The sequence below is a fragment of the Tetrahymena thermophila genome (assembly GCF_000189635.1).
Source record: "Tetrahymena thermophila SB210 genomic scaffold scf_8254663, whole genome shotgun sequence".
NCBI lineage: Eukaryota > Ciliophora > Oligohymenophorea > Hymenostomatida > Tetrahymenidae > Tetrahymena > Tetrahymena thermophila.
Genome location: NW_002476430.1, coordinates 82623 through 95850, shown reverse-complemented (window position 1 = coordinate 95850; position 13228 = coordinate 82623). Strand labels below are relative to the sequence as shown.

Sequence of the window (13228 nt, the reverse complement as noted above, 5' to 3'; positions counted from 1 at the left end):
AAAATTTTGATTTAATTTATTTTATTTGCAAACAAGTTAACAAATACTAAATAAATATAAAACAAAAGCAAAAAAATGAATGATATAATTTTTAATATTAATGGTAAATTGAGCCAATAGTGTTGTATATTTTAAGAAGAGTTGCAAGAATTACTTGAAACAATGTTAAAAGATGGTAATGTTTTTCAGAACGCCAGATATTATGAAAACTCAAAATATAGTCTTACTTTAAGAGCTTAAAATGTTAAATAAAAAAAATTGTGTGCTATTTAAATATTTTACTTTCCTTTTGTAGACAATTTAAGTACCCTAAATGAGAATTAACGTATATTTTTACTTATAAAATAATCTATTTTAATTAAAATTTTAATTAAGTGAAAGGAGATCTACCATTTAAGTTTATACTTTCGTAAAGTATTTTTAAGAAGTTTCTGATAAATGAGTATACATTTGATATATGTAGTTATTTATATTAAATCAAAATAAATTAAATTAATTTGTTTTAATATTTAAGATGAAACTATGAGGTAGTCTTATAGATTTTAAGATGTAAACATTTTTAAATTGTATTTATCAGCATTATTTCAAATTTAAATTTTTCTTTTTTACTTTAAAATCATAATAGCTAGAACAAAATTAAAATAACAAAGTAAAACATTTGAAAGATGCATTCAAAGAGTTAATTTTGCTTTTGAAATATCAAATTTTTCTTATTTTTTTTATATATTTATAGCTACTTTGAGTTAAAATATGAGTTTGGAAACGATGTAGGGAATGGAATTTAACAATCAATAAGCAGCTGTACAAATCTAATTAGTTTGAATATGACCATTTAGATAAAAAATAAGTATAACTTATCATAATGTACTTTTCTTTCATTTATCAATATTATAGTAGCTATAAACTAAGTATGAGAGGTTTATGCAAAGGTATAACAGAATGCAAGAATATATCAACTCTTATTTTAAATTTAATGTAAAAACTTTCATTTTTAAAAAAAATTTGAATTAGTCTTATTTATTTACAATATTAGATTTTGTGGAGTAGATGGTGAAGGAGCTATTTAAATCGGTAATACCATAGGAAAATGTTCTAATTTGCAAAACTTTTAGCTTAATTTAGAGTAAAATATTTTATCAAAAAGTTTGAATTTGTTAAACAAAAAAAACAAATAAATAAGTGGAAGCCAGATAGGTTAAGATGGCGTAATAGGTTTAGCAGAAGGAATTTCTTATTGCTAAAATTTATTTTGCTTGGTTTTAAGTTTGAAGTAAAAATTGTTTTATAATTTACTTGCCAAAATTAATTTCATCCTTTATAAGCTTTTGCTACATTTAAGGTGAAGAACTGCAAATATTACTTTAAAAAATTCAGATGTGCCCTTTAATTTCAAAGTTAGAATTACATTTATCGTAAAAAATTTGTTTGCTATTTTTGATTGAAAGATCTTAAATAAATATAAATAGAGAAAATGAACTGAACTATGAAGATTTGACTGATATCTCTAGTTAATTTAGTTAATTTAGCTATCTGTATTAGCTAACTCTTTCATTTAAGTAAATAATATAATTATTTATATTTACTATTCAAATTTACTTTTAAAAAGCTTCTTGATTATGATGCCAGATACTATTTTAAAAATTGCTAATGATATTTCATAATGCTAAAATCTGCAATATTTGTCTTTAAATTTAAAGTAAATCTTTTATTAATTTTAGAAATAATTTGAATTTCTACAAAAAAAATTTTATTTTATTCAATTTTGATGATTGAATTGTTAAAAATATTTAAAATAAATTGTTCTAACATAAAATTTATTGATGAAAAATCATAAAAAATTTGATAAAAAAAGAAATTGTGAATTAAATGAGGATATAGCTGGAATGTTAGGTGATGGTTTGAGCAAGTGCCAATTACTAAAATCTTTGAATTTAAATTTACTGTAATCAATAATTGGTAATAAAAGATTATTAAAATATATTTTTTAAGAGGAAACGAAAGCATATAAACAGAAGGAGTGCTTAAGCTTCTTGATGGAATAATAAATTGCTAAAATATTAACAATCTCTCAATTAATTTATTGTAAATTTTATTTTTCATTTTTAAATACTTACTTACCAAAGCTTTAAATTATTATAGTAATTGCTTCTTCAGTTGTTTGGATTAATTTATTGGGAGAAAAATTCGGAAGATGTCAAACCTAAAATAGCTTTAATTGCTGTAAAATAACTTAATTTTAACTGTTTTATTTTTTTTCAATTTAACAATTTGAAAATTAGGACCAACAGCTTAGTTTAAGCTAAGACAATTAATCATATAAGGAAAGCATTAAGATTAGTTAATTTTATTAGATAATGAATGAATAATTTTATAATGATAAATACTTCTAACTGGAATATTTAAACAAACATACTTTAAATAAACAAAATTTAAAAATAAGCAAATTCAGTAATTGCTTTAATTATATTAATGTAAAAAAAACACGAGTAAAAATTTGAGCAAATATTTAGATGCATATTAGATTATAAATATTTTAATAATACTTTCCTTAATTAAATTAACTGTAATTCCTTTAGGTCTTTTTATTAATATTATATCTTTAATCTTTTCAATTAAATTTTCTAAAAAAAAATATTTTGTTATAAAATTTTATTTTTTGATAAATAAAAATTTTATTAATTAACATTTATCAATTTTAAAAATATTTTTAAAATAAATAAGAATTTTTTTATAAGTGCAAACTTCTATCTATTAACTCGCTATTCCAAATAGAAGTTTATATTTAAGAGGAAATTTATTGATTCAAAATAGGCTATGTAGTTATAATTTTAGATTATTATTTATAATTTAAAAATTTATTAAATAAACTTATTTGAATTTTAATAAGAAGATATATATATACATACATAAAAGTAAGATTTAATTTTACTTTAAAGAAAGTATTTTTTTACAAGATTTATTTTTAAACTTTTTTCAATATAATTAATATCAATATTAGATACATAAATAATATTAAATTCAAGGTTGATTAGAGCTTTACATTTTGTATTGAAGTATAAATATATAATTAAAGTATTTATTATATATTAATTTATTTATCTATATGTCTACTTCTTATATTTAGTTATTTATTTATTTTTTCTAATAAAAATGGAAAATAATTTTAGAAATAATGGTTTAAGATAATTCTAGTTTAAATAATTGGAAGTGACTGTAAATGTGATAAATGTAGATTATGACGTCATTTATTATCATTAATAATAATGTAAAAGTAATTTTGGCTATGTAAATACGATGAGACGAGAATCTTGTATTTCAATTTAGTATGAATAAATAGTGATAATAATTGGAATATTTTAAGGATTTTGATCAGAAGAAATAGGGAAATAAATAGAATAAGAGGTTTTGGGGATTTAAAATATGTCTATTTTGAAGTTAAATGCCTATATTACAGTTTTAATATAATTAAATAGAATCCAAATACTTTCTTTTTGATTGATAGTGCTCTTCTATCATAAATTTTCTATTCATGTAATTAATATTACATTTTGTTAAATTGAAGCAAATTAACAAATAAAGCGAGAGCTATTGATTGATATATTTATTAATTTATTAATTAGCAATAATGACAGAAGGAGCGGAAAAGCAGAAATAACTGCCTATTTTAAAGTAAGATCAACAAATAAACTATTAAGACATATTTGAGATAGGCGTAACGTAAATAAATAACTATACAGTTCATTCTTTACCTCTTGAGGTTCTTATTTCAAGGCTGCAAACTGATTTAAATAATGGAATTAGTAATTATAGAGCTATGAGATTATTAGAGTTAGCAGGTAAGAATGAAATTTAAATATCTGAAAAACAGTCTAAAATAAAAGTTCTTATTAAAGAAATGTTTAGCAGGTACCAGATACCTTGCTGGATATGTTGCGTTGCTTTGTTTTGTGTTTATAAAGTTAAGCTCGAGGCTTTATTTATTTTATATCTTGGTTTATTCAATCTTTTAACTATCTTAATGGGGAGTATCTTTATCTTAGTATAGAAGTAGTTTTTGGAATCGCTAAAGTCTATGATTACATAGTAATCCAATGAAAAATTCAAGGTTGTAAGAGAGGGAAAAGTGCTGAGGGTTTGCGGGAGTGATTTAGTTGAGGGAGATATAATTTTTATCAATGAAGGATAAATCATTCCTGCAGACATCAGAGTTGTAGAATATGACAGCATAGAGTCAGATTAAAGCTGTTTGACTGGTGAAGGAAGTCCTGTAAAAAAAAATAATTAACAAAATCTATAACAAAATTATATAGAAAGCTCGAACATTTTATTTAAATATTGTATTTGCTCTTCTGGATGCGCAAAAGGAGTTGTTGTAAAAACTGGTCTGAGGACAATGCTAGGCTCGTTTGCAAATTACTTTATTCAAGAAGAAGATGAAGATTTATCTTATAATATGAACTTTATAAAAAAGTTGAAGATTTACATTCTATTTGCTTTTATTATTTCTATTCTCTTCTTTTAATTTTCCTACTAATATAAAAGCATGGACATTTATGAGTGTTTTTCAATTATGATATGCGTATTTCTTACTAATTATCCTATTAATTTATTCTTAGTTGCTTTCTCATATTAGTTTTAAATTGTTAAAAGTCTCTATCGATAAAATATTTTGGTTAAGCAGATTTATCATTAGTTTAGGAGTGTTAGAAGAAACGTTTAAATTCTCCTAGACATTAAAACTCTATCTAATCATGCTCTGCAAGTTAATCACATTTGGTATGCTGGAAGAAGCTATTTAAAGGACTACGATGTCACTGATTTAAATTTTTAAGCTCTTTTAAAAGGATTGCTTGTAACTTGTAATGCAACTTTTGATATTGACGAATACTCAAAATTTAATAAAATTAACTATGATCAATGCCTTATACAAGGCAGTATTAGTGGCTTGGAAGTAGGTCAGCTTAAATTTTTGCAAAATATCTGCGATGTTGCTCTTCATTAGAAGTTATTTAGAATAGTTTAAAATAAAGATGGATCTATTGCTAAGAACAGAAATAGAATTTTTGCTAGAGGATAAATTGTAGTTGTTGAAGAAGAAACAAATGATAGCTTTTACACTGCTTATATTAAAGGCAATGTAGAAGATATTATAGCGTATTGCTCATACTTATTTGTTAATGGCAACAAAGTCAAATTAGACTTTTATCAGATGCAAAGAATTCATAGTCAATAAAAACAATATTGCAAAACAGATAGCTCTGTGATTGGAGTTGCGATGCTCCCTCTTAGTAAAATTTTTTTCCCAAGAGGTTCAAATATATAGTTAGACTCATACGATTTGCCATTTGCTTTGAAGGATTTTATTTTCTGTGGAATGATATCGCAAAAGGAAGAAATAGCTTAAGGCATTTCACAAGACATAGAAAAATTGAAACAATAAAACATAAAATTAGCTGTTTTAACTAACACCTAAATTAATGGCTAAATAAAAGATCTGCTCATTAAGAGCGGATTAATATCAGGTGGAGTTTTAAATAATTTAGAGTTATAAGAAAATGGATTAAGTTTAGAAAACTCCATCTAAGAAAGCGAAGTGCTAGTAATTGACAACAAAGAGGTTATAGATTATTTAGTAAATAATATTAAAAAACTAAAAGAAATCATACAAAGTAAGAAACTCTTAATATTTTCCCAAATTAGCTACGAAACAAAAAATATTTTAGAAAACATTGGTGCCTTCAATATCTACGTTTCAAGACAGTAAATGATTCAGTATTACTCAAACCTCAGTGTCATATATGGTAATACCCAAGACCAATATGTAAAAAGCAGATATGACATTATTTTAAATGATAGTAATCTAAATCAAGTGATTAAGCTTATATAAATGCTTAAAAAACACTCTAATAGCATAGAAAGTTTCAAAAAATGCTACTTTGTGTCAACTGCAATTAAAATACTCTGCTTCATGCTTATTGCTGTTTTCGATATCCCTATTCTCTAATCCTGTTTTATCATGTATCTAGTTTTCTTTTTATTTGACTATCTACTCATCATGAGATAAAAATATACTAAAATCACTATCAACGATTGAAATACTTAATCAAACTACAACCTATCAATCAAACAATTAACCTATTTTCAAATAAATTTTGTATACTAAAACCCTATTATAATAAATAAATAAATAAATTTTTGATAATTTTTAATGTCTATTTTATAATATTTTAATATAAAAAAACAAACATTAGATTTCTTAGTTATTCCAGAAATAAATTTTATATTATTCTTTATTTATTGTTTATTTAAATTTTTAATTTAACCTTTTATAAATTTTTTTTTTTATAATTAATGGATTAGAAAACGAATTCATATTTTATCTCTATTATTCATAATTAAAATAAGCAAGCCTTTTATGAATATATGCTATGATATTGTTTAAATAAATATATTTAAATAATAAATGGAGATGATATTTATTTATATAAGCTAAAATATTTAACATATTTTAAAATTTTTATTGGAAAATTGCCCATTATAAATTATTTGATTAAACATATGAAATTCCCTTTAGTGAATTATCTCTTAATATATAATATTAGACTTAAGATTAAATAATTTATCCTGTAAAATTACTATTATTTTTAATTAGAAAAATTTCTTTATTGATATTAGAATGAAATCAATTTGAGATTTAATCCTTTATGCTTACAATAATAGAAAGAAATTTAAAATTAATATTAGGTTGGTAATTAGAAGAATTTTTGTGTATCTGATTATTTACTGTAATGGCTAAAAGAGAAAGGATGAATGGATGATTGCATCCATAATCATGCAAAATAGAATATTATTATAATTAATTCATATTGATTGAACTAGATTTGACGATTTTAATTGAGATCAGATTGTAGTTGTGTAGATGATTGAGCTTTTATTATTTTTGTAGATAAGAAAAATTTTAATTAAAAAAAAAAATTTATCTATAATATATGATATATATTTTTTTAAAATAAATAATTACAAATCAATAAAACTTACTATATCTTAATAAATAAAAGAAAACTAAAAAGATTAGTAGAAAAATAAATAGATTGAAATAAATTTTATACTTGTAAAATCATTTTTTACAGATTAGAAATACTTAACTTTAAAATTTTTAATTTAATCAATATAGCTGTAATGAATTCAGATAGTCACATCATTCCTTTAGAGGAATTGAAATCTAGGTTCAAGACTGATTTAGAAGAGGGATTGACAATTAAGTAAGTTCAAGAAAATATCTAACTATTTGGATAAAATTAAGATGAATAAGATGAAGCCAGTTCTTATTTGACACTTTTTTTTAAACACTAACTCAATTTATAAAGCTTTGTTTTATGGGGAAGTGCTTTGCTCTCATTTTACAACTATATGTGTTTGTCTGATGAGATAACTAATTTATACTCTGGTTTAGTAATAATGATCGCTATTTTCATAACCAGCGCTATTTCTGTGAATGTTGAAAGAAATAATGAAAATACTTAAGCAATTATCAAGAACAGATATCAACCTTAATATACTGTGGTCAGAGATAATGTTAGAGTTGAAGTTTTCTCAAGAGAAATTGCTGTTGGAGATATACTTTTTATTGAATAAGGATAAAATATCCCTGTTGATGGAAGATTATTAAGAGCTGATTAAATGAGAGTTGATCACTCAGCTTTAACTGGAGAATCTGAGCCTATTCAACGCTTAGCAGATGAATCTAATCAGAACATAATTGAATCTAAAAATGTTGTTTTAAAAGGCACTAAATGTGTTAGAGGATTTGGTAAATGTGTTGTTATTGCGGTTGGAAGTAGAACTATTCTTGGGCAAATTTGTTCTCTAAGTGTCGAATATGAACCAGAAGACTAAGAATAGTAGATAAAAAAAATAGCTCAGCTACTGGTCTTGATAGGACTCATTTTAGGCTCATTGTTAATGCTACACTTGTTCATTTTTAGTTCTTTTTCTCTTTCTCAAACTTTAAATGCTATTGTTGGATTGCTTGTTGCTTTCATTCCTTTCACTCTTCCCACTAAATACAAAGTTTTATAAGACTAGTCTTTATTAAGTTTATTGCAACAAAATATATTAGTGAAGTAAAAAGAAACGCTTGTTAAGGCTTAGAAAGCCACTTGTATTCTTGCAGATAAGACAGGAACTATTACTATGAATTAACAAGTTATTTCTCATCTTTTTTATGGTTAAAATTTGTTTAAAACAGCAGAGAATCATTTTGATGAGGCCGAAAATTTTAATCCTGATGACTAAGATTTCTAAAATCTCTATAAAAGTGCTTCCTTATCTTGTAATGCATCTTTCGTTTTAGAAGGAGATCAAAATAATGTCGATTATTCTACATGCAAAATGCTTGGTGGACTAAGTGACTAAGTTCTTTTAAGATTTTTACATGGAGTAAAGAACGTTGATAACTTTAAAAAGAATATTCAGTATGCCAAACATATAGAAGGAAAAGCAGCTAAGTTAGAATTTAACTCAATTAACAAATTTTAATTTTCTATTGTTGAAGAAGAAGCAGAAGATAGTCACTATGCTGTTTACTTCGAAGGTGGTGCAGAAAAAATTATCTCACTTTGCTAATTCTACATGAAAAATAATTCTAAATTAGAAATTGATAGCTCTTTTAAAGAAAATGTTTTAAATTGTTTGAAACAATTAGATAAAAAAAATGAAAGGGCTTTAGGTTTCGCCAAATTACATCTTCTAGCAAGTTAATTCCCAAAAGGTTACGTCTTTGAATTTGATACAACAGATTTACCTTTTTCTGCTGAATAACTGACGTTCCAAGGACTTTTTAGTTTAAAAGATTAAATAAAACCAGAAGCCAAATCTGTAGTAGAATTTGCTAAATAAATTGGTATCAGAACAATAATGCAGACAGGAGACTCGCAATTAACGGCTCAATATACTGCTCGCGCAATTAATATTTTACCTTCAAATATTGAATCAACTTCAGATTTGATTGAAAAAGATCCTAATCTTTCTATTGAGGATGCAATTAATAAAACAGAAAGTATTCTAATTGGTGGAGACTAAGTGTTAAAATTGAAAGAAAAGCTCTATATCAATAAACAAAACCTTGTATTTTATAGAGCCACTCCAGAATAAAAATTTTAAATTGTAAAAAATCTTTAGTCAAACAATGAAGTAGTATTAGCAGTTGGAGATGGTACGAACGATGCTCCTGCTTTAAAAAGATCAGATATATCTCTATCTATGTACAAAAAAGGTACTTAAATAGCGCATGAAGCTTCAAATGCTATAGTTTTGGATGATAGATTTGATTCAGTAATGCACATGATACTTGAATCTCGTTACTTCATGCTAAATTTAAAAAAAACTATCATAAAATCTCTAAGTCTAGTATTTGTTGAATTTGCTTGTATTTTTGCTTTTGCTATTTTCTAAATTCCTCTCCCTCTCTCCTCATTTAGTATTTTACTAATTTAAATCTTGACAGATGTCATCCCAACATTTATTTCTTTGAATCCTAAGCCATCTGGCAGCAACTTAAAAAAGATTTACTAAAAGGTAGAACCTGTATGCAAGGAAACATTTATTTCTTCTTTATTCTCAGTTAAAGTTATTGCATCTTTGATAGTAGGTTTTGTTAGTTATATTTACACCTTTTAGTCATTTGGATTCAGTTCTGTGTTTGGCCTTGCAAACATAAAAGGGTATCAGCCACCAGCTTTCTAAAATAAACAAATAACAGGCTAAGAAGTGTTTTATAATGAAAATCTCGAGAAAATATCCAGAAACTGTTTTGAGAATTAAATGTAGACAGAATAAATTAAATTTGAAATAGACTGGTTAAGCTAAAAATAGAGACACTATGATTTAAGATAAGTACTTCTGTAATGCGATCCTTAAACAAAAAAATGGGTTCCAAGTGTGAAATGGGGAACTTGCAACACCAACCTTAGTAGTTGCTACTCAACTCAGGCATATTATTGGGCTTAAATATCATTTTTTAGTTCAGTTATTTTGGTTTTTATTTCTTTTAATTTAATATTTTGACTTCATATTAAAATTATCAAATATTATCAATCAAACTTATGTTTTTCATATTTTTTTATTCGTTTCTTAGATGTTAAAATAAAATCATAATTTTTAATTATTCATAAAAATTTAATATTTAATTTATATTATGGTAAAACTCTAAATTAAGGTAGAATTAAGTAAAGGTCAACCTAATCTACTAATGAATTTTAATATTATAAAATTAAGGTAATGAACAATTATTAATTATTTGATTAAAAATATCTCTATTAGTGAATTATCTCTTAATATATTATATAAGACTTAAGATAAAATAATCTATACCTTAAATTACTGTTATTTTTAATTAGGAAAATATCTTTTTTGATTTTAGAATGAAATATATTAGACATTTAATCCTTTATGTTTACAATAATAGAAAGAAATTTAACTTTAATATTTGGTTGATAATAAGAAGAATTTTTGAGTACTTGATTATTTTACTATTATGGCTACAAAAAAGAAAGAAAGAAAGAAACAACAAATGAATGAATGAAGGCATCCATAATCATAATCATACAAAGTAGAATATAATTATAATTAATATTGTTTGAACTAGATTTGACGTTTTTAATTTAGATCAGATTGTAGGTGTGTAGATGATTTGAGCTTCTATAATATGAGTAGATAAGAAAAATTTTAATTAAAAAAAATTATCTATAATATAATATAAACATTTTTTAGAAATAAATAATTACAAATCAATAAAACTTACTGTATCTTAATAAATAGAAGAAAATTAAAAAGATTTATAAATAGATAGATAGATTGAAATAAATTTTATACTTGTTAGATCATTTTTTACAGATTAGAGACACATAACTTTAAAATTTTAAATTTAATTAATATAGCTACAATGAATTCAGATAGCCACATCATTCCTTTAGAGGAATTGAAATCTAGGTTCAAGACTGATTTAGAAAAGGGATTGACGATTAAGAAAGTTCAAGAAAATATCTAACTATTTGGATAAAATTAAGATGAATAAGATGAAGCCAGGTCTTATTTAGCACTTTTTTTTAAACACTAACTCAATTTATAAAGCTTAGTTTTGTGGGGATGCACTTTGCTCTCTTTTTACAACTATATGTGTCTTTCTGATGAGATAACTAATTTATACTCTAGTTTAGTCATAATGATCGCTATTTTCATAACTAGTGCTATTTCAGTGAATGTTGAAAGAAATAATGAAAATACTAAAGCAATTATCAAGAATAGATATCAACCTTAATATACAGTCATCAGAGATAATGATAGAGTTGAAATTTTCTCAAGAGAAATTGCTGTTGGAGATATACTTTTGATTGAAGAAGGATAAAATATCCCTGCTGATGGAAGATTACTACAAGCTGATTAAATGAAAGTTGATCTCTCATCTTTAACTGGAGAATCTGAGCCTATAGAACGCTTAGCAGGATCATCTAACCAGAACATAATTGAATCCAAAAATGTTGTTTTAAAAGGCACTAAATGTGTAAGTGGAAGTGGTAAATGTGTTGTTATTGCAGTTGGAAGTAGAACTATTCTTGGACAAATTTCTTCTCTATGTGTCGAATATTAACCAGAAGGTTAAGAATAGTAGATAAAAAAAATAGCTTAGCTACTGGTCTTGATAGGACTCATTTTAGGTTCATTGTTAATGTTACACTTATTCATTTTTAGTTCTTTTTCTCTTTCTCTTACTTTAAATGCTATTGTTGGATTGGTTGTTGCTTTCATTCCTTTCACTCTTCCCACTAAATATAAAGTTTTATTAGACTAGTCTTTATTAAATTTAATGCAACAAAATATATTAGTGAAATAAAAAGAAACGCTTGTTAATGCTTAGAAAGTAACTTGCATCCTTGCTGATAAGACAGGGACTATTACTATGAATTAACTTACTATTTCCCATCTTTTCTATGGTTAAAATTTGTTTAAAACAGCTGAGAATAATTTTGATGAAGGCGAAAATTTCAACCCTGATGATTAAGATTTCTAAAATCTATATAAAAATGCTGCATTGTCTTGTAATGCAAAATTCGTTTTAGAAGGAGATCAAAATAATGTCGATTATTCTACATGTAAAATGCTTGGTGGAGTAAGTGACTAAGCTCTTTTAAGATTTTTACATAGTATAAAGAACGTTGATAACTTTAAAAAGAGCATTCAGTAGGCCAAAAATATAGAAGGAAAAGCAGCTAAGTTAGAACTTAACTCAATTAACAAATACTAATTTTCTATTGTTGAAGAAGAAGCAGAAGATAGTCACTATGCTGTTTACATCGAAGGTGCTGCAGAAAAAATTATCTCACTTTGCTAATTCTACATGAAAAATAATTCTAAATTAGAAATTGATAGCGCTTTTAAAGAAAATGTTTTAAATTGTTTGGAATAACTAGGTAAAAAAAGCGAAAGAGTTTTAGGTTTCGCTAAATTACATCTTCCAGCAAGCTAATTTCCTAAAGGACATGTCTTTAAATTTGCTGATAGAACAGATTTACCTTTTTCTGTTGAAAAACTGACATTCTAAGGACTTTTTAGTTTAAAAGATTAAATAAAACCAGAAGCCAAATCAGTAGTAGAATTTGCTAAGTAAATTGGTATCAGAACAATATTGCAGACAGGAGATTAACAATATTCAGCTCAATATACTGCTCGTGCAATTAATATTTTACCTTAAAATGTTGAATCAACTTCAGATTTAATGGAAAAAGATCCTAGTCTTTCTATTCAGGATGCAATTAATAAAACAGAAAGTATTCTAATTGGTGGAGACTAAATGCTAAAATTGAAAGAAAAGCTCTATATCAATAAACCAAACCTTGTATTTTATAGAGTCACTCCAGCCTAAAAATTTTAAATTGTAAAAAACCTTTAGTCAAACTATGAAGTTGTATTAGCAGTTGGAGATGGTACAAATGATGCTCCTGCTTTAAAAAGATCAGATATATCTCTATCTATGTTCAAAAAAGGTACTTAAGTAGCGCAGGAAGCTTCAAGCGCTATAGTTTTGGATGATAGATTTGATTCAGTAATGCACATGATACTTGAATCTCGTTACTTCATGATAAATTTAAAAAAAACTATCATAAAATCTCTAAGTCTAGTATTTGTTGAATTTGCTTGTATTTTTGCTTTTGCTATTTTCTAAATTCCTCTC

General features: G+C 24.9%; 4 protein-coding genes across 4 annotated transcripts in view; all 4 read left to right on the top strand. All coding sequences in view use genetic code 6, as the record gives it.

Moving 5' to 3' along the window:
- Positions 1 to 75: 75 nt before the first annotated feature.
- Positions 76 to 2358, top strand: TTHERM_000856441 (kinase domain protein, putative; the record flags this gene model as incomplete). Its single annotated transcript, XM_012797340.1, has 15 exons — positions 76 to 325; positions 376 to 459; positions 515 to 549; positions 626 to 678; positions 734 to 847; positions 895 to 975; positions 1034 to 1123; positions 1181 to 1270; positions 1323 to 1412; positions 1467 to 1556; positions 1607 to 1696; positions 1853 to 1942; positions 1990 to 2082; positions 2140 to 2220; positions 2280 to 2358. 15 exons carry the CDS (start codon positions 76 to 78, stop codon positions 2356 to 2358), a joined length of 1410 nt encoding a protein of 469 aa, XP_012652794.1.
- Positions 2359 to 3625: 1267 nt separating this feature from the next.
- Positions 3626 to 6094, top strand: TTHERM_00856440 (E1-E2 ATPase family protein; the record flags this gene model as incomplete). Its single annotated transcript, XM_001014512.2, has 1 exon — positions 3626 to 6094. The coding sequence occupies one exon, from the start codon at positions 3626 to 3628 to the stop codon at positions 6092 to 6094; it is 2469 nt and encodes an 822-aa protein (XP_001014512.2).
- Positions 6095 to 7179: 1085 nt separating this feature from the next.
- On the top strand, positions 7180 to 10065 carry TTHERM_00856430 (E1-E2 ATPase family protein; the record flags this gene model as incomplete). Its single annotated transcript, XM_001014511.3, has 1 exon — positions 7180 to 10065. The coding sequence occupies one exon, from the start codon at positions 7180 to 7182 to the stop codon at positions 10063 to 10065; it is 2886 nt and encodes a 961-aa protein (XP_001014511.1).
- An 877-nt stretch (positions 10066 to 10942) lies between these two features.
- TTHERM_00855430 (E1-E2 ATPase family protein) overlaps positions 10943 to 13228 on the top strand; it is a gene marked incomplete at both ends in the record, with an annotated part of 2778 nt that continues 492 nt past the window's right edge. Inside the window, one exon of the mRNA XM_001014510.3 lies at positions 10943 to 13228. This exon is cut by the window's right edge and continues 492 nt beyond it. Within this exon, the coding sequence (XP_001014510.3) occupies positions 10943 to 13228 (2286 nt within the window).